Source organism: Dromiciops gliroides, chromosome 1 (assembly GCF_019393635.1).
Source record: "Dromiciops gliroides isolate mDroGli1 chromosome 1, mDroGli1.pri, whole genome shotgun sequence".
NCBI lineage: Eukaryota > Metazoa > Chordata > Mammalia > Microbiotheria > Microbiotheriidae > Dromiciops > Dromiciops gliroides.
Window position 1 is genome coordinate 58,690,201 of NC_057861.1, and position 22,236 is coordinate 58,712,436.

Consider the following 22,236-nt stretch of genomic DNA (forward strand, 5'->3'; position numbering starts at 1 on the left):
TGCATTTGAGAATTCCATCCAACCATATTGTTTTCTGTTATCTACGACACTTCAGACTTTGCAACCAATCATATTGTTTTCCACGTGTGATGCTTCCTGTTCTTTGTTCTCTTGTACTTCCCATAACTATATGATGGCTAGTAGCTTCACTTTGTGGTCTTTTGCCTGACTGAGGAGCCAAGAGAACCATATAAATATTTTTGGTGATTTATTCTGTAGCCTGAAACTTTGCTCAAGCTATTGTCTTGATTAATATCTTTGTTGATTCTCTAGTATTTTCCAAGCATATCATCATATCATTAGCAAATAGGAATGGTTTTATCTCCTCCTTGGTTGCTAATTTTCTAATATTATGATTTTGAAAGAATTAAAATTACAAGTAACCTAAAAATTAATGGAACAAGGAATGATGGAAGTAAGGTAGGTTATTAGATACTAAGGCAGGGGCTACACTGTGCTGGAACCAGATTAATATTTAATTGGGAAATATTTAACAAAGTAAACAAAAATGCAATAAAACATAGGTAACATTACTTTTTATAGTATTTTTCAATTACATGTAAATAAAATTTTTTCAATGACATGTTAAGATAAAATTTCACTTTTTGTTGTTTTTTTTGTGGTTTTTTTTTATGTATAAGGTATTTTATTTTTTCCGTTACATGTAAAGATAGTTCTCAACTTTTGTTTATACAAGCTTTACAATTTCAGATTTTTCTCCCTCCCTCCCCTCCCTCCCCTCCCTCCCCCCTCCCCTAGACAGCAGGTAATCTGATATAGGTTATATCTATATATCTCTATACATATACATATAGATATAGATATATACACACACATATATATATACACATAATAACATTAATCCTATTTCTGCATTAATCCTGTTACAAGAGAAAAAATCAGAGCAGTGATGCAAAACCTCAAAATAGAAAAAAAAACCAACAGCACCCAAAACAAAAGAAATAATATGGTTCAATCAGCATCTATACTCCACAGTTCTTTCTTTCTTTTTTTTTTCTTGGATTTGGAGATCCTCTTCTATCATGACTTCCCTGGAACTCTTCTGTACCATTGCATTGGTGAGAAGAATATAGTCCATCACAGTAGGTCAACACTCAATGTTGATGATACTGTGTACAATGTTCTTCTGGTTCTGCTCATCTCACTCATCATCAGCTCACGTAAGACCCTCCAGGTTTCTCTGAACTCTTCCTGCTCATCATTTCTTACAGCACAATAGTATTCCATTGTATTCATATACCACAACTTGTCCAGCCATTCCCCAATTGATGGGCACCCCCTCAACTTCCAATTCCTTGCTACCGCGTAAAGAGCAGCTATAAATATTTTTGTACATGTGGGTCCCTTTCCCCCTTCCATGATTTCTTTGGGAAAAAGACCTAAAAGTGGAATTGCTGGGTCAAAGGGTATGCACAGCTTTATCGCCCTTTGGGTATAATTCCAAATTGCTCTCCAGAATGGTTGGATCAGCTCACAGCTCCACCAACAATGCATTAGTGTTCCAATTTTCCCACAGCCTCTCCAACATTAAAGTTTCACTTTTTAAAAAATTCGAGTTTCAAACTTTCTCCATCCTTCCCTGCCTTCCCCTTTCCCTAAAATGGTAAGCAATTTGATGTAGGTTGATATGCAATCAGCTAACATTACATTTTAAAACTAAGTCAATATGTGGCTCACAGGGATCCTTAAGTATGGATTAATAGCCCCCTCATTTCTATTTGAGTTTGACACCTGTGGACTGTAGCATATTAACAATAGTGAAGGGATGTTAAAAGGATCAAGGATGTATATGACAGGAAAGGGAAGTGGACCAGTCATACAGCAAGCGTGAGGAACAACAGGAACATGTACACCCTAAACCCCTAGATATTAAAAGAACAAGAGGGCCTATAGCCCATTGGGTAGTTTGTATGTTTTCTTTGGGGCTGGAACTATGATTTCATTGGTGAAGAAAACTCCCTCTGCCATTGCAACTCACTGCCTTTCCTGCAATTTACAGATTTAAAAAATTGCCCAGGGCACTGAAAGTTTGAATGTTTTGTGTAGGGTCAAAAAGTCAGTTTGTGTCAGAGGTAAGACTTGATCCAAAAGTCTTCCTGAGTCTGAGGCTGACACTCTTTCCATTAAATGATGCCTACTTAGTCTTGGCAAATATGCATTTAAAAAAAATTATATAATGCTGATTTTGACCTGGATTCAAATCCTTGCTCCGACACAATCTTGGTCAAGCAATTTGGTGTAGATTATACATGTGCATTCATATAAAACATTTCCATATTAACCATGTTGCAAAAGAAAACAGAAAAAAACCCCAAGAAAAATTAATTAAGTAAAAAAGGTATGCTTCGATCTGTATTCAGACTCTATCAGTTCTTTTTCAGAAGGTAGATAAGTTCTTATATGATGACGTCTTCATAAGTCCTTTGGAATTGTCTTGGATCATTGCATTGTTGAGAATAACTAAGTCATTCACAGTTGATCATTGTACAGTATTGCTGTTAATGTGTGCAACATTCTCCTGGTTCTCCTCACTTCACATCAATTCATATAAGTCTTCCCAGGTTTTTCTGAAGCCATCCTGCTCATCATTTTTTATTGCACAACAGTATTCTGTCACAATCATAGTCACAACTTGTTCATCCATTCCCCAATTGATGGACAACCCTCCAATTTCCAATTCTTTACTAGTACAAAAAGAGCTGCTATAAAAATTTTTGTACATATAGGTCATTTTCCTTTTTAAAAAAATCTCTTTGGGGTACAAACCTAGTAGTGAGTGTTATTGCTGGGTCAAAGGGTATGCTCGGTTTTATAGCCCTTTGGACATAGTTTCAAATTGTTCTCTAGAACAATACTAGTTCAAATACTAGGTCTATATCCCAAAGAGATCATAAAAAAGGGAAAAGGACCCTCATGTATAAAAATATTTATAGCTGCTATTTTTGTGGTGGCAAGGAATTGGAAATTGAGGGGATGCCCATCAATTGGGGAATGACTAAACAAGTTGTGGTACATGAATGTAATGGAATACTATTGTGCTGTAAGAAAAGATAAGCAGATGGATTTTAGAGAAACCTGGAAAGACTTACATGAATTGATGCAGAGTGAAATGAGCAGAACCAAGAGAACATTATCCACAGTATCAACAACTGTGATAGACTCAACTCTTCTCAGCAATATAAGACAATGCCAAAAGACTTATGGTGGAAAATGCCCTCAACATCCAGAAAAAGAACTGTGGAATCTGAATGCAGATTGAAGCATGCTATTTTCACTTTCGTTGTTGCTTTTTTGTTATTGTTCTTGTTTATTCTTTCTTGTATTTTTTTTCTTTTTGTTCTGATCCTTCTCTTACAACATGACTAATGTGGAAGTATGTTTAACATGATTGTAACATATAACCTATATCATATTGCTTGCTGGCCTTGGAGGGGGGGAAGGGAGGGTGGGAGAAAAATTTGGAACTCAAAAAAAATCTTTACATGTAATTGGAAAAAATTTAAAATAAAATATAAAAATAAATAATAATAAAATAGAATAGTTGGATCAGTTCATAACACCACTAACAGTGTATCCCTATTTTTCCACCTTTCCTCCAATTTGTCATTTTCCCTTTTTTGTCATATTAGCTGATCTGATAGATGTGAGGTGGTACCTCAGAGTTGTTTCTCTTGCACGCATACCCTTCTCTATCCACAGGGGGCCCACCACTAGCATAGATCATCAATATCTCTTGCTCCAATTATTACAATAGTGTTATATTTGTTTTCCTTGCCTGAAGGCTCTCCTTACATTATCCATCTTCCACTCAGCCACCAATGATTCTCTCAAAGCATAGACCTAACTTTCACTCCTCCTCACTAAACTCCACTGGCTCCCTGTTATTTCTAAGATCAAATGTAGCTATTGGCATTTACAGTTCTTTACAACCTTCCCAATCTTCTTACACCTTTCCACCTACTCTACTGTCTACTGTCTGTCCATCATTTGAATGCTCTTCTGCACATGTAACATTCCCTCTTCTATCCCTGTGTCTTTGCACTGGCTGTTGCCAATGGTTTCAGTGAATGCCCCCTTTATCTCCACCTCTGGGAATCCCTAGCTTCCTTCAAGTGCTCCTTTCTATCTTGAAGCCTTTCAATTCCCTAGCTGCTGGTGTCTTCCTTCCAAAATGGCCTGACCTATTTATTATACATATACTTTATAAATTCATCACTATATGCTGAGGAGTAGTGTGGTGTGGTGGATAGAGAGGAGGTCAAGAAGATGCGGGTTTGAGTTCTGTCTCTTAAACATACTGACCATGTAACTCCGGGCAAGTCACCTAAGCTCTCAGTGCTTTGGCAACTTACTAAGACTAAAAGTTTCAAAGGTAACAACCTGGATTGGTAAGAGGGAATTCCTTGCCTGGTAATTATCTATATCAATGAAACCCCACATCCTATCGCTATACTTATGTAACTGTTGTAAGCTCCTGGGGCTGGAGGTGGGGGGAAGGTGGCAAAACTTATCACAGTGACTAGTGAAGAGCACTTGATGCTTCTTGATTGATTGGGACAATCCCTACCCTCTAGGAGCTTACATTCTATTAGGGAAACAACTCAAATTGGAAGAGAGTGCCCTGGGAATCATAGGAATAGTGAGTAGATTCACAGGGCATGCAATTTACAAATCCTTTCCAGAAATAATGGTAGTTAGGTAGTACTTTTTTGATTACTGAGCTGAAAACAAGAAATAGAAAGTTGGTGGGGTGGGTTGTGAGCTCAGCAGGGTGGCTGACAAGATAGTGTGGGTGTAAAGTATGGGCAGCTAGGTGGTGCAGTGGATAGAATGCTGGGCCTGGAGTTAGGAAGAACTGAGTTCAAATCTGGTCTTAGACACTTGGTAGATGTGTTACCATGGACAAATCACTTCCTCCTGTTTGCCTCCATTTCTTCATCTGTCAAATGAGCTGGAGAAGGAAATGGCAAACCATTCCAGTATCTTTGCCAAGAACACTCAAATGCAGTTAGCCATATCTCTAATGATGAAACAACAACAAAATTCTGTGGTCTGGGGCTAGTTATAGTAGACAAGTTGAATTTGTTTTCATTCCAATCAAGGCAGCTGGGAACTCCTGGTCCAGGGTAGAAGCTCCAAATTTATTTGTATTAACTTCCCCCAGGGACTGGGAATGTTTTTTTTTTTGTTTGTTTGTTTGTTTTCTGGTGATCTCTTTATTAGTACAAAATTCTTGGCCCGTCAACTACATTTTAATGTTCTTGAGAACAGGATTGATTCTTCTTCTGTACCATGTATGCTTTGGCCCTTCACTCTCTCAGGTTGGCTACCTCTCCTTCTCAGGGTGCTAGAATGCCCTGAGAACTTGTGATATCTTTTTTTTGCCTGCCATTGGCTTGAGCCTACACTGCTTGTTTCCCCCATTTGTTAGGGGGCCAGTGACTAGCACCCTCAGTTTCATTTAACCACTTAGATTTTAACTAATTCATATGAGCTTTCACAATAGGATATTTACTTTAAATAGATAGCAAGGATAAATGTACATTTTCCCCCTTATACACCTCTGTTATCCTTTCTCCTGCACTACATGTTCAAATTTGGCATGACTGCTGAATGATCCTTTGTCTCTGATACCATTGGGTTGCATGCTAAGGGTTACTCCCCAAAGCTGCTTTTTGAAAATTTTATTTTATTTTATTTTATTTTATTGATTGATTGATTGATTGATTGATTGATTGATTGATTGTAAGGAATTGGAGTTAAGTGACTTGCCCAGGGTCACACAGCTAGTAAGTGTCAAGTATCTGAGGCCAGATTTGAACTTAGGTACTCCTGAATCCAGGGCTGGTACTTTATCCACTGCGCCACCTAGCTGTTCCCTAAAATTTTAGTTCTTTTTAATTATAATTTACTTTTTTTCCAGTTACATGTAAAGATAGTTTCCAACATTTTTTATTTGTTTTGTTAGGACAATGAGGGTTAAGTGATTTGCCCAAGGTCACACAGCTAGTAACTGTCAATTGTCTGAGTCTGGATTTGAACTCAGGTCCTCCTGAATCCAGGGCTGGTGCTTTATCCATTGAACCATCTAGCTACCCCCATTTATTATTATTATTATTTTTATTTTATCCAGCCTCAGACACTTGACACTTACTAGCTGTGTGACCCTGGGCAAATCACTTATCCCCAATTGCCTCACCAAAAAAAAATTATTTTGTTTTCAATTCAGGGAACAAAATAAGAATTTCCATAAGAGTACAATAAAAAAGATGAAAGTACATGAAACTGCAAATCTACCACATGCAACTTGCTATTCCCTCCAAATATACAACAAAGTTATCATGTAAATTTCTTTACCCCCCTTTTTTCTTTCCTCCCTCCCCCCCTGCCCTATAGATAACAACCATTAGACAGAAATAGGAATGTATGAATGTATAATGTATGTATGTATGTATGTATGTATATATGTATGTAGGGAGGTATACACACATACTTCTATTTATCAGTTCTTTCTTTGGATGCAGATGTTGTCTTCATATATCCTTTATTTTTAAGTTGTGTATTTATATTAGTCAAAATGACTTAGTTGTTCAAAGTTGTTCTTAAAAAATATTGCTATTACTGTATACAATATTCCCTTGGTTCTGCTCACTTTGCTCTTCATTTTGTGTGAGTCTTTCTATGCCTTTCTAAGATCAATGAGCTCATAATTTCTTATAGCACAGTATATTCCATCAATCATATATCACAACTTGTTTAGCCATTTCCCAATTGATAGGGACCCCTGCAATTAATTACAAACATCCCATTTACATTCAAAGTTATAATTACTATTTGTGAATTTCCATCCATCTCATTTTTACTATTTTGTTTCTCAGTCTCTCTTTTTTTCCTTAATAGTGTTTTATTTTTTTTCCAATTACATGTAAAGATAGTTTGTAACATGTATTTTTTTAAGATTTTGGGTTCCAAATTTTTCTCCCTCCCTTTCCTCCCTCCCCGCTCCCCAAGACTGCAAGCTATTTGATATAGGTCATATAGTATAATCATGTTAAACATATTTTCACATTAGTCATGTTGTGAAAGAAGAATTAGAGCAAAAGGTGAAAACCACGAAAAAGAAAAAACAAAACGACAAAAAAGTGAAAGTAGTATGAGTCAATCTGCATTCATACTCCATAGTTCTTTTTTGAGATGTGGAGAGCATTTTCCATCATGAGTCTTTTCCAGTTGTCTTGGATCATTGCATTGCTGAGAAGAGCTAAGCCTATCAGTTGATCATCACACAGTGTTGCTGTTATTTTGTACAAAGTTCTCCTGGTTCTGCTCACTTCACTCAGTATCAGTTCATGTATTTCCAGGTTTTTCTGAAATCTGCCTGCTTATCATTTCTTATAGCACAGTAGTAGTCCATTACATTCCTATACTACAACTTGTTCAGCCATTCCCCAATTGATGGGCATCCCCTCAATTTCCAATTCTTTGCTACCACAAAAAGAGCTGATTTTTTTTGTATATATGGGTCCTTTCCCCTTTTTTATGATCTCTTTGGGATATAGACCTAGTGGTGGTATTGCTGGTTCAAAAGGTATACGTAGTTTTATAGCCCTTTGGGCATAGTTCTAAAATGGTTGGATCAGTTCACAACTCCACCCACTAACAGTGTATTAGTGTTCCAATTTTCCCACATTTCCTCCAACATTTATCATTTTCTTTTTTTTTTTTTTGGTTATATTAGCTAATCTGATATATGTGAGGTGATAGTTTTACTTTGCCTTTCTCTATTCAATCATGATTGAGAACATTTTTCCATATGACTATAGCTTTAATTTCTTCATCTGAAAATTGCCTGTTCATATCCTTTGACTGTTTCTCAGTTGGTGAATGGCTTGTAGTCTTATAAATTTGATTCAATTCTCTATATATTTGAGAAATGAGGCCTTTATCAGAAACACTGGCTGTAAAAATTGTTTCCTAGCTTTCTGCTTTTCTTCTAATCTTGGTTGCATTTGTTTTGTTTGTGCAAATGCTTTTTTTTTTTTAAGTGAGGCAATTGGGGTTAAGTGACTTGCCCAGGGTCACACAGCTAATAAGTGTTAAGTGTCTGAGGCTGGATTTGAACTCAGATATTCCTGACTCCAGGGCCGGTGCTCTATCCACTGCACCACCTAGTTGCCCCTGTGCAAATGCTTTTTAATTTAATGTAATTAAAATGATACATTTTAGGTTTCATATTGTTCTTTCTCTCATCTTTGGTCATATTTTCCTCCTCTCCATAGATCTGACAGGTAAATTCCTTCCTCTTCTACTTTGCCTATGGTATCACCCTTTATGCCTAAAACATGTATCCAGGGGCAGCTAGGTGGCGCAGTGGATAAAGCACTGGCCCTGGATTCAGGAGTACCTGAGTTCAAATCCGGACTCGGACACTTGACACTTACTAGCTATGTGACCCTGGGCAAGTCATTTAATCCCTATTGCCCTGAAAACAAAAAAACAACAACAAAAAAATCATGTACCCATTTTGACCTTATTTTGGTATGTAATTACAGTGTAATATGTTGGTCTGTGCCCAGTTTCTGCCATACTATTTTCTAGTTTTCCCAGCAGTTTTTGTCAAATAGTGAATTCTTATCCCAGAAGCTGGAGTTTTGGGATTTATCAAACAGCATATTGCATAGTCATTTACTGCTGTGTCTTGTGTGCCTAACCCATTCCACTAATCTACCACTCTATTTCTTAGCCAGTACCAAATAGTTTTGATGGTTGATGCTTTATAATATACTTTTAGATTTGGTATAGCTAGGCCAACTTCCTTTGCATTTAAAAAATCAATTCCCTAGATATTCTTGACCTTTTGTTCTTCCAGATGAATTTTGTTATTATTTTTTCTAGCTCTATAAAATTATTTTTTGGCCGTTTGATTGATATGGCATTAAATAATTAATTCAGGTAGAATTTTCATCCAAAGTTTGCTTCTTGAGGCATCAATGCTAAAACTGTCTGCAAACACCAATGCTAGAACCCTAGAATGGGCAGGGAAGTTCATTCCTTTTATACCTTGGAGGCATCAATGCTGTGTTGGCTGCAAAGACATGGGTTTTGTTTTGTTTTTTGTTTGTTTTTTGGTGGGGCACTAAGGGTTAAGTGACTTTCCCAGGGTCACACAGCTAGTAAGTGCCAAGTGTCTGAGGCCAGATTTGAACTCAGGTCCTCCTGAATCCAGGGCTGGTGCTTTATCCACTGGGCCACCTAGCTGCCCCCTGCAAAGACACATTTTGGAAAGCTGAGATGTCAAAGAAGCCTTTTAGACCTTTTGAACTCACAAGGTTAAATTCCCTTCACAGATTAAAGAGCTTTTCTAAGAGCACTGAGGCAGAGAGACCAGAACTGAAGCTGACAGATCTTTTGGAATCCCTCTTAAGACAATCTAAGAGCTTGTTAGCCAACTGGAACCAGTTACAGAATGTCTATGCATGCTCCACAGTCTCTCTCTCCCAGACATGTCCTTTACTTATTATCATGATTCTACTGGAAGTAAGCCTCCCAGGTCCTCCATGTGGAGAGAGGCTGTCCCAGGGGTGCTCTGTTCATGTTCTAGATCTCTCCCTCCTCTGATTACATTTCGAGTTTATTTATGGATTATTTTGTCTATTTCAAACAAAGGGAGGCAGTGTGGTATAATGGATAGAGTTGACCTAACAGCCCGGAAGACCTGACACATACAAGCTCTCTGACCCTGGGCAAGTCACTTAACCTCTTAAAGTTCATAGCAATTAAGACTCTAAGTCCTAGGGAAGGGTAGAGGAACTTTTCTCACCTAGGAGATCCCTATACCCAGGGATATACTGGTAAATGCCTAACAATTGGTTCTCTGAAATTACATGACACACTTTTAAGTTTAATCTGCATTAGGAACATTTTTTTGGTCACTTTGGGTCCAATCAATAAACAACAAATCAAGCCCTAGACCACATGAGTGGGGTAGGAGCTGGCTCCAGCACCCCCTGCGGTGAAATCACAGGTCTAGTCCCCCTTATTCTCATATAAGAAGCTAAGTTCTGGCTGTTAGAAACATTCTTGGATTTCGTGTTGAAAGGAACTTAGTCCAATCCTTCCATATTTATAGATAAGGAAACTGATGCTCAGGAAGGTTTCAGTCACTTGTCCAGTGTCAAGGAGGTAAGAAAGAGCAGGGGCCTGGCCCTATGCCTCCACATACATTTCCATTGTAACAAAGGGCATTGGAAAATCAAATGTGAAACATATGTGCATATGTGTGTGTGTGGTTTTTTGAGTAATAAATCTTATCTAAAATGATTTCAGATAAATGCCAGAAACATAAGTATGAAATACATCAGCAGGTAATTCTGAGATATTTAGATTTTGGAAACTTGAATTTTGATAAACTTTGAAAAAAATGTAATTTTATTTATTTTTTGGTTATGGGCCTGTGATTTCCTCTGTATGGGCATCTTCCAGTGTGCAAATTCCCTCTGTCATTGGCAACTTTTCCATAATTTATAATTTTAAGTGTTGCCTGGGGCACTGAGAAGTTGAGGGCATTGCCTAAGCCATGACACCAGAGTGTGTCAGAGACAGTACTAGAACCTGATTCTAAGGTTGGCTCTTTAGCTAGTTTCTTCAAATTATTACTATTATTTATTATGAGTTAGAACCCTGACGAGGACCCCCAGCCCATTGTTTGACTAAATCCTCTTGAAGACAAGTGAAATGGGTTTCCTACAATTGCCGTGGCCCTTAGGAAAATTTCTACCCCAGTCTAGTCTTGCTTCCCATTCAGAATAGAGCCTGTGGAGCTGTGAAGAGTACTTAGATAACATGTCAAAGGACAGCAATAACTTATGAAACTCACAGTATAAGTGAAGTACAGGGTGTGACAGACATACCTGCAGCAGAACAATTTTGCTTCTTTTCCTTTATTGTTGGTAATTTTCTACTTCTATTTATTCTAACCTTTCCCCCTTCCCCACAAATGATTTATCTTTCTTTTTCACCCTTTTTTCTTTCAGTTGTTACCCTAGGAGGCCAAAGACTATACCTTGTAAATTTCAATAACCTCCATGCCAAGCAGGTGCTCTGCATACAAGTGGCATTTAAAAAATGTTAAACTGGTAAAATGTATTACTGAAATATATGTAAAATGTCAATGTTCTATCTTGAGATAAAAACTCAGTCTTTTACATTACTTACCTTTTTTAAAAAACAAAAACATGGAAACCCTGTTTCTTTTCAATTGTGTATGGGCCCATGATAAAAAACAAAAAAACAGGTAAAAAAAATAAAACAAACAGGTAAGGAAAAAATTTAGAGACTACAGGGGCAGGGCTTGTTTAACCCAACTTATTTTGTTAGATCATTCCTATCTACAAATGAGTTAGTTTCCAACTATAACATACTTCCCAATGGGAAAATTGGAATAATCAGTGAAAAAAGTAATGCTAATACTCATGTATATTATTCAACTGTATATTGTTTTGGAACTTTTAACATCAAAGGGTGAGATCTGTAAAGACCTATGAAAAAAAATGGTTTTTTGCAACTAAAAATGCTAAAAATGCAACTAGCCTATGAACTAATGAGTATGGAACAGAGGGATCCCCTTTTAAACACATGGTTCTCATCAGTGGACTCCTTTGGATTCCTTACTGAGGTTTTGCTTTCAAAAACAAATTCAATTAATATTTCCAGAAATGGAAGTTCAGAATGCATCAAGCTGTTTCCCACCATACTAACAAAACCCTGGGAGAGGAGGGCTGAGATTTCTTTGGCCTCAATATTGAGTAGTCTCATATTCTCCCATATGAGGGAGCTCCCATATGATGGCATTCATCTCAACATTTTATAAAGTGCATACTAAGTGCTAGTTACTGTGCTAAATGCTGAGGATTTATGGATGAATTCAGTCACACAGCCTTTGAAGAAACAAATATCCTTGAAGGATTTTTTGACAAGTGGATATGTGGAAGGAGATTTTCCCCATAAGATAGGCAGAGTTTGCAAACAACAAAGGCATAACACTCAGATAAGATAGAGAGTGGTGAGTTGTGCATGGTGTGGGTAAAGCTGAGGCATTAGAAATAAAGCTGGAGGGGCAGCTAGGTGGTGCAGTGGATAAAGCACCGGCCCTGGATTCAGGAGTACCTGAGTTCAAATCCTGCGTCAGACACTTAACACTTACTAGCTGTGTGACCCTGAGCAAGTCACTTAACCCCAGTTGCCTCACTAAAAAAAAAAAAAAAAAAGCTGGGGAAGGGTATGTTAGAGTCTCAGCTCCAACATATTGGTTTTTAGGGTGGATATTAAAGTTTACAAGACGGCTTTCAGGACTGGCGGGTGAAACCCCTTTGAAAAATATGCTTTTAAACTTTAAAGTGCAACACTGATATGGACTGATAATAATTTCTCTTAGTTTTTCTCTTCCTAATATAATTTCAACAAACACCAAGCATCTAATATGTGTAAGGTACTATGTTAAGTTTTTGGGGATAACATATATCAAAGTCCCTGACCTTAAAGAGTTTGCACTTTACTTGCAGGATACAACATGAACACAAATACATATAAGAAGGAAAATTGAGGAAGAGATCGCTAACAATTTCTTTTTTTAATTACATTTTAAAAATTATTCATTTTCAGTTTCAATTCTTTCCCTCCTGTTCCTGCCCCACCATTGGAAAGGCAAGAAGAACATTATACATATGAAGTCATGCAAAATATATTTCATTAGCCATGTTACGAAATAACAAAACAACAACAACAATAATAATAAAAGTGAAAGAATACATGCTTCAATCTGCACCAAGAATTTATCAGTTTTCTGGAAGTAGAAACATTTTTCATATTGAGGCCTTTGGAATTGTGGATCATTGTACTGATCAGAGTAGCTAAGTCTTTCATAGTTGATCATCATTACTGCTACTGTGTACCATGTTCTCCTAGTTCTGAAAACCATAACAATTGGGTTTTTTAGGGTGGCATCTGAGGTGGGTCCTAAAGAGATAAGGTTTCTAAGAGGTAGAGATGAGTGAACATTGGGACTATGGCCTAAATGAACACATGGAAGCAGGAGATGGAGATAGGAGTTGATAATAGCTAGTAGCAGTACAATTTGGCTGAAACGAGTGAAGGTGAATAGTAGCTTCAAAGGTAGGTGGGAATCAGATTGTGCCAAGTATGGAATTCATATTTTTTTTCCCTAGAGCTAACCAGGGAGCCACTGAAGGATTCTGAGTTGTCAGATTAAGAAGCAGAGGGGAATATGCAATGAACTATTTAGTCTCCCAGAATTTCAGACTCAACAAAACTACTGTGCACTTACAATGTGTAAAGTGCTAGGTAAACTAGTTGAAAAGGAGCACTACTCACTTGTAAAGAAATGATCGTTTACTGAGAGGAAAAAGAGGTTACTGAAATAAGTATAGCATAAAGTGAAATAGGATATGGCAATGTAGATCCTGACAGCTCTAGAAATGTTTGAGGAAGAAGCCCTTTCAGCTTTGAGATCATGAAAGGCTTCAAGTATGAGGTGGCACTTGACCTGAGCTTTGGAGAGGATTTTGACAGTCGAGGAGGAAGTGCTCTCCAGGCATAGTCAGTGGCTTGTTAGAATGCACCGAAGTGGGAGGAGATGGGCAACAACTTAACAGCCCAGTTTGGCTGGCAGAGAAGGGCAGTCCTGTCTGCAAAGGTAGGTCGGGGACAGGCTGGCAACGCTGGCCAAGCCCAGGAGCCTCTCTTTTAGCCCAGGGGCAGGCTGCTGAACACAGAAGCCTGGGGAGCTCCCTAGCGCCTTAGGAAGATATTTTGTAAAGAGTAGTGGGATGTCGGGCTCGAAAGGGGCCTCACCCCCTCCATTCAGAGGCCCAGGGAGGGCCTGAGACTGGCGGCGGCTCACACCACGAGTGGGCGGCCGAGTAGGGTGGGGGTGGAGTATAAGGGGGAGTTCAAAGCCAGCGGCCAAGGGAGGGGGGATGGGCTTCTCGGGGTGCCAGGGCCGGGAGCAGGCGCCTCCGTGGGCCAGCCTAGCCCAGGGCGCCCTGGCCTCCTCGGCGGCTGCCAGGAATGCGCTCCCGGGGCTGCACGGTGAGCGGGCAGGCTGGGGAACTTCAGCTTCCCGGCGGCGGCCTCCAGAGGGACAGAGCCGGTTTCCCCGCTAGCTATCTTCCTTCCCCCCTTCTTTCCTTCCCCCTCCCAGCAGCTGCTGCCGCCGCCGCCGCCGCCATCATTGCAGCCACCCGGTCCGCCCGCCCCCTCGACTTCGGCTGCACATGCGTCCAAGGGCCTGCAGTGGGCGGGGCATGAGAAGCGGGAAGGACGTCTCCGGGGGCCAGTCGGGGTGCCTCTGGCCCGGGTTGCCCACTTTTAGTGGGGCAGGTCCGCCCCCTCGTCCTTATCCGTACTCCCCTCCCCCTCCCCGTTACCTCACCAGCCGCTGGGCTCTACCCCTTTCCCAGCTGTTGCCCCGCCCCTCTTCAGGCCCACAACCAACGGCCTCCTCCCTGGTCCAACCGCCTTTCAACGACCGTCCCACTCAAGTCTCGGACGGCAAGACAGAGGGGACGTGGGGGGGTGGGGGTGGGGGGGGAGGAAATTTTGGTGCTATACGTGCGCATGCGTACGGCTTCTCTTGCGGCCCGGAACGGCGCGGGGCGGGGTAGCTTGGGGGAGGGAGGGCGAAGAAGGCTTCTTCCGGGACAGGCGGCCCTGCACCGCCCTGCGCGTGTCCGGGCCATAGGGGGCGCGCACGTTTCCCCCTGCCCTTGCTCTCCTCTCTCCCCTCCCTTCCCCGCCCTCCCTCCCTTCCTTCGTCTCCCCCCCCCACCTCCCAATCTCCTCAGCGTGGCGCCGGCGCTGCGTGCGGCGCGGGTTACCCAGAGTGCCTGGCGCGGGGGCAGCTCACTGGAGTTTGGTTCTCGAGGCAGCGGCGACGGCGGCGGCGGCGGCGGCTGTGGCGGCGGCTGTGGAGGAGGCTCCTTCCTGGCGGTGGCGGCTCCTCAGGCGGCGGCGGCGGCTCGGGCAGCTCAGGCGGCGGCGGTGGCTCCGGCTCCCCCCCGTCCCCCCGCGGGGAACATGCGGCTCCGCTCCCGGAGGCCGGCGAGTGAGTGACCCCCCGCCCGGTCCCCGGTTCCCTCTCAGCCTGCCCGCCCGCCAGCCCGCCGGCCCGGCCGCCCCCCCCGCCTCGCTCAGGCAATGACAGCGGCTCCGGCCTCCCCGCAGCAGATCAGGGACCGGCTGCTGCAGGCCATCGACCCCCAGAGCAACGTAAGTGTCCCGGGGGGCCGGGCCGCCCTGCGCGCACCGCGGCGGGGAGGGGGCGGCGAGGGCCGGAGCGCGGGTGGCGGGCGGCGGGCGGCGGGGCACTGGCCGCATGGGCCCCTTAACTCCTCTTCCCCTGCTCCCTAGCTCCGGGCACCGCGCCGTCTTGCTTCCCGAGCCCCGCCGGAGCCTCCGCTACTCGGGCCATCCCCCGGCCCGCACAGACCCAGTCCTGGCCGTCCGGACCCCAGCCCGGGGCCGCCGCCGGAGTGGTGCTATCCGGAGGCGGCGAGGGGTGGCTCGGCTACGCCGTGTACGCGAGACCGCGGCTTTGCGTTTGGGCCGTGAGGCCTGCGCTGGGGATTTGGGCTGAGTGATCGTTCCTAGGAGGGTTTGGGGAAGGGGAGGCATGGCTCAGGCAACCGGCTGTCCTTACTCCCTTCCCTGCGCCCTCTTCTCTTCCGGGGGGACACAGGAAAACCTGTCTCCGCCACCGAGGGATGGGAGGAGGCTGCGGAGCAACTGGTGTCTCCGGTCGCCCTCGAAATGCTTTCTGGAGCCCTTCTGCTGACCCCTGAGGCGGTTGTCCTGACTCTCCCTTCGGCCTCACTGGGAAGCCCGGTCTGGGGTGCTCAAGCCCATGTCTTTTGGGAGGAAACCCTGGAGGGCTTTCCCCTCGGAGCTAGAGCAGGGCTGCAGGATCTTGTTTGCTTCTCTTTATTTTTTTGGCCGGGGCGTTGGGGAGGGGGGATAGTTTGGGCATTCCTGGCTTTCCTTGGGAATCGGTAGTGGTGGTTTAGGGGTAGGAGCTCTGTTCGCTTGACTTCTAACTCTGTGCTCTTGTTTCCATCGTCTATCTGTCGGAATAAAAGTCTTGCCACTAGTACTAACAGGCTCAGATTTGGGGGAGGGGACGCAGTATTTATTCTGGATTTCTAATTTTGACTGTCTGACCCAGAATCACCCTAGAGGTTGGCCTACTCAGGCCTTTCATGGTGCAAAACCAGTGTGTTAGCTCAGGACCCCCTTTTGGGGATGTGGGCACTACATCATCACAGTTCTTGAGGGATTTTCATTTGTACATACAGACTGAAAGAACATATTCTTGTGGCTTTAATGTGTTGGGCAATAATAGGAAGATGGGTAGCAGTTGATGGTGAGCTCCTAAGGTTTGAAACAAGGTATTGCATTTACTTAAAGACCAGGAAGTGATAGTTCCTATAGCTAATATTCCATGGGCCAAAGTCAAATTCTCATTATATTTGGGCAAGAAATGCAGATTGTGTCTTATCTGTCTGAACAGGGAAATTTTTTATTTCTCCTTTAAGGTATGTTGGGACAGTAGTAGTATGTTATCAAGAATTCTGGATGACTTTAATTGAAATACATTTCCTTGTACATTTTTGGCTAAAAATTGAGTGGAAGATTACGTTTGTGAGGTTTTGGACACATTCAGCCTATTTAAGTAAATATTTATCAAAGGAATTCTGTCATTAACACTGGGAGCCGAGAACTTCAAAAGCCCAGTATGATAAAGTTGGTGATGGTAGTTCTTGAAGACTATTTTCTGCATATTTTTTATTGTTCTAGGGCAGAATTGCAAAAGAAATGCCAGAAAGTCTCCCCCCCCTTTTAATGCAACACTGTAATCTTTGATGTAGTTTAAAGCACATTGAATTTAAACTTGACAGTGAATACATTAAATCATGCCTGGCTTTTTATTTTCAACAATACCAGAAGATGGTTCTTTCAATACTGAAAACTTAACACTACATATTAATGCCAGTTGAGTAAGTAATCTTAGTAGACTCAGAAAGAAATCTGATTGTCCATAGGTGTGGAAGAAACCTTAGATAAATTGCATGACTTAAAGTGCTCCAAGGGACAGTTAAGAGTTGGAGGTGAAGAAGTAGAAAAGATGGATAGAAAAAAGGAGATGAATTTTCAGTGATCATAAAGCTATTCAGTTCAACAATAAATTGCTTTGTGTAAGGCACTGCGTTTGGTACTGGTGATAAAAAGAAAAGAAAAAACAGTTCCTGCTCCCAAGAAGCTTGCTTTCTAATAGGAATATAAAACATATACAGAGATAAGTTAACACCTTAATTCAAAGAGGGAGTTCATACTAACATTTGAGGGGGAGGGGTCATGAAATGTTTCATGGAGAAAGGTGAGCCTGCTAGGAAGCTCAGAATTCTAAGAGGATGGAGGGGAGGAAGAAATGCATTCCAGGATAGACACAGCCTGTTGGAAGGTATGGAGGTAGAAATGAATTACTGAGTTTAGGGAAAAGCAAGTAGGGCATTTTGGTTACAATGTACAATTCAAGAAGAGAATTAATGTTGTAATAATCCTGCAGGATAGATTCAGATTTTGAAGGGTTTTAATGTCAAGTTGAATTGTTTGTATTTTATCTTAGTGGCAGTTGGGAACCACTGAAGATTTGTTAGCCAAGTGACATGGTCAGTCTTCTCCTTTAGGAAAATTATCTTGGCACCTTATGTGGACAATGAATTGGAGACAGGTAGGGAAATTTAGGTTTTGGGAATAGTCCAGGAGAGAGGTTTGTACTTGGATAGATCCAAGACCATGTGGTAGAGGTAGAATCAACAAAATACACAGTGGAAACTCTTAAACCAAATTAATTCAGACAAGGGCATTTTTTTAGGTAGGCACAGAATTTCTGATATTCTGGCTATGTTGTCTTGTTTTCTTTACCCTTTTTGTATTCTAGACATCCAAAGTTAAATGTTAAGGAAATTATAATAATCAGATTCTTTTTCATTTTCTCTTGAATCAGTTACTAAAGGTAGCTTTATGGTGTGATAACTGCTTACTGATTAAATTGGAAAAATTATTTTTAATTCCATGGGAAACCCAATATTTTGTTGTTTTTGTTTTTATAATTAATAGGAGTTTGGTATTGTCTTCTGTGTAGAAATGAGCTGGATCATCATGTGTCTTCAGGTTATTTTGTACTTTCTCATTACTTTCCTTCAACAACTTTGTAGTCCACCCAATTCAAACTACTCCTTCCCCTTTATAAAATCATGTTCTTTCCAGACTTCTTTCATGTTGCTCCAACCTCCCACCTCCATGTATTGAATGTTTTCCCCTTTTTATTTCTGTCTTTTGAAAACCTTTTTTTTTTCTTTTGCACGGGACAATGAGGGTTAAGTGACTTTCCCAGGGTCACACAGCTAGTAAGTGTGTCTGAAGTTGGATTTGAACTCAGTTCCTCCTAGGTGCTTTATCCACTGCACCACCTAGCTGCCCTCTCGAAAACCTTTTCTTAAAGATTCAGCTCAAGTATTGCCTCCTTGCTCCTCACTCTTGATTCTCCTCAGCTAAAGTGTTCTTTACCTTATCAAATTTTTCATGCCTCTATTCATAATTTATCCCCTTCTTGGATTATATACTTTTTGTGGGCCTAGACTCTTTTTTTTTTTTCCTTCCGTCTTTGTATCCACAATTCTTTAGATGTAAAAGGCACGTAATGATCTAGGTGCATTGAAGTAGAAGTTACAGAAAGACAGATTTAGACTTCTTCCAAGGAAGAAAGAAGCTAGAGCTGTCTGAAAGTGGAATGCCTTGGAAGTGGGTCCCACCACACTGGAGCCTTTCAATAACTCTTGGTTAACTAAGTAATCTCTGATACTTCTAATTCTGAGATTTCTGTGATGTTTCTTGGGCATGATTGAAGAGTGACACTTGGGTTTGAGAGCCTGCCGTACAAAATTGTATGCCAAAGGCATCCATAACAGAAAACAGGTTAAGAACCTATGATCTAGGATCAGATGTGAACTGGGGGTCATTTACATGGGTATTAGGTTGATCAAGTTCCATTGGCTTTGCTTTTCCCAGTTAAATGTTAAAAGTTTGGGATAACTGACACAATTAAGATGCTTGTAGGAAAAAATGGGACATTGTCAGAGACAAAACTAAAATTAAACCTTCTAAGAGATGTAATAAAGAAATGGTGTCATGTAATTCTTAACTTTATGACTGTGCAATTATAGTTTAGTGCCTAAATTTACCTTTTGGTTGAAAATTAATGTCAGACAGTTGACCTCTAATATTCACAAGTCTGTAACTTTGGGTAGTCACTTTGCTGCTTCTGCTAATGTTAAATCTATATAGAAAAATATTATTGGTATTGGGAAAAGTATTTCTACGCTCTGGACTGTAGTACCAGGCATCTTTCATTTTAAAAATTTTAGTTTCCAGAATCTTGAGTTTTGTATTTCTTTTAGACTTGGATATAAAGGATTTGGCAAATTCTCATAACATTGCTTTTCAAAAGGCACCTGAAATGATTTAAACAAATAAAACTATGCTCTGTAATAATAATGACAATAGCTCACATTTATATAGCACTTTACAATTCAGAAGTGTTTTCTTTACAACTCTGGGAGGTAGTATTGTTCTCTTGTGAGGGGAAAACTGAGACTTGGAGAAGGGAAGTGACAGAGCTGCAATTCATACCCAGGTCTTCTTACTTCCAGTCTAGTGTGCTCTTTGTACTACACTAGGCTGCCACCCCCAGTAGTTTGGATAGTTTATATTTGTATATTGAACTCAACAAACATTAAGCATCTACTCAATTTTAGTTAGTGGGAACACAAAATGGAGAAAAAGATCTCATATAAGGAGTTTATAACCTGGTGGGGTGAAGGGTGGAAGGGGATCAACCGTTGTAATAGTTCAAAAGCTTTTTTTTCCAGTAACCATAGCCACTGGTTCTGTTCTCTTGCCCACCCTGCATTCCCCTAGTCTTCCATATCTAGAAGTTTCTGTGTTTCATTTTCTCAGTTCCCAATGTCTTCCTATCTGTGAGATCAGAAATGGGAAACCCATTGGGTGGGTGTGAGAGAATCTTCCTCCTTTTCCCCTTTATAATCCATGGCCTTCTCTTGAATCATGGAATGTTCTGCTTGTATTTCTTCGGGGGCCCTTTTGTGAACTGGTACAGTCATATATAGAAATAAGTATGTTGTAAGGTAGAATGTGATAAAGGTAAAGGACGGATCTTCATGGTCCATATGTTGTACTTAAGCTGAGCCTTGAAAGAAAAGAATTTCAGGTAGAAATATGAGTGGGTTTTTTGTTTGTTTTTGTGGGGCAGTGAGGGTTAAGTGACTTGCCCAGGGTCACACAGCTAGTAAGTGTCCTGTATGAGGTCGGATTTGAACTCAGGTCCTCTAGAATCCAGGGCTGGTGGTTTAGCCATTGCGCCACCTAGCTGCCCAGGTAGAAATATGGTAAAGGATTGTGTAGAGGGGCTTGAGAAGAGACAGCCTCATGATCAGGTGCTGGGGAGGATGAGAGCCTAGGAAACAAACAAGACTAGTTAGGCTATAACATAGAGTTCATGAATACTGGGGTCTGTTGGAGCCTGATTGCAGAAGGTCTTCAATTTCTAATGAAGGAGCATGTATTTCATTCTCTAGGTGTGTAAACTATGCCCCCCGGGATAAATTTTGATTGCTGCCTGTTTTTGAATGATCTGTGAACTAAGAATGGTTTGTACGTTTTTAAATAAAGAATACAAAAACAGCCATCAGTTTACTAACCCCTGCCCTAGTCAAAGGAGGAGCCATTGAATTATTTTATGTGATATGGTCAGATCTGAGTACTGGGAAGATTATCTTGGCATATGTGTGAAGAATGCATTGGAGAAGGGAGACCATTTGGGAGGCTATTAAAATAGCCGGTAGGAGAGGATGTGAGAGAATGGTGGGACTAGAGAGGAGATATGATTGTGGAGGCAGACATGCTAACTGAATAGAGGGGAGAAGTAGTAAAGAATGAAAGAGGATTTAGAACTTTTGAAAGAGGGACTAGGAGAACAGTGGTGTTATCAGAAAAAATAGTGAAGTCAACCCAAGGAGCAGGGTTTTTTGGGAGGGAAGATTAGTCTACTTTTAGATATGTTGAATTTTGAGTGGTGTTAGAACATCTAGGTAGAGATGTCCATTTGGCAGTTGGAAATGTGACGTGAGGAGAGTTAGGCAGAATATGTGCATTTGCGGATTTGTCCATTTAGAGATAATGAAACCTTGGGAGTGGATAAGATTGCTATAGGAGCTAGTATGGAACTCAAAGGGGAACATTCATATTTGGCTGCTAGTGGAGGACAGTGAACTGGAGGAGTGGTTGGAGACAAGCAGAACCAGGAGATAGCCAAGGGAAGGGAGGACACAGATCTTGGAGGAGGGAATGGGGTAGTGTTCTATGCGACAGAAAGGTCAAGGAGAAAAGACAGTTGAGAGATCTTTGGGGACCTTGGAGAGAACAATTTCATTCGACCTTTGAAGCTTTTTTTTTACACTACTACTCCCTGTTATACACACTGCTTTCTATCCAGACTGTTCCCCAACTTAACATTCCATCTCCTATCTTATTGCTGTTTAACATGCAGTCTCCAGCTATGCTTCTCAGAAACCTTGTCTTCCTTCAAGTTTCAGCTCAGGTGCCAGGGTCTTTGCTGCATCTCCCCAATTGCTAACATTTTCTCTCTGCTCACATTACCTTGTATTTACTTGTATTACCCTAGTTTTCTTCCTTCCATTCTTACCCCAGATAACTTCTTGAAGGCAGGTACTATCTTTATATCCTTCACACAAAAAACTTATAAATAAATGTTTGTTGAATTAAATAGAAAAATTGCCAAGTAGCTGCAAGGGCTCAGATGAAGTTAGATATCATGAATTTATAGCGGAACTGGTCAGCTTCGTTTTTTCCTTTATAGCACAATGCCTTGTCCATAGTAGGCACTTAATACCTGCGTGTATCAGATTAAGGGTATAGTGGACTTGGGGAGTGTAAGCAGAATAATGGAAGATTATCAAGGCATGACTATTTTTGGAGCTTTTCCTTCAATGCTCCCTGTAAGGTAGGTACATTATCCCTATTTTCCAGATGAGGATTTTGAGT

At 41.2% G+C, this 22,236-nt stretch overlaps 1 protein-coding gene across 2 annotated transcripts in view; it reads left to right on the top strand.

Moving 5' to 3' along the window:
- The first annotated feature begins 12,740 nt into the window (after positions 1-12,740).
- Positions 12,741-22,236, top strand: part of MED26 (mediator complex subunit 26) — a 103,215-nt gene continuing 93,719 nt past the window's right edge. Inside the window, exon 1 of one of the 2 annotated variants that reach the window (XM_043976332.1) lies at positions 12,741-13,732. In XM_043976332.1, the coding sequence (XP_043832267.1) occupies positions 13,673-13,732 (60 nt within the window). In that variant the 5' untranslated portion in view covers positions 12,741-13,672. Of the gene's footprint in view, positions 13,733-14,984; positions 15,307-22,236 lie in introns of those variants that run through there. The other variant, XM_043976331.1, reaches the window with a different exon arrangement.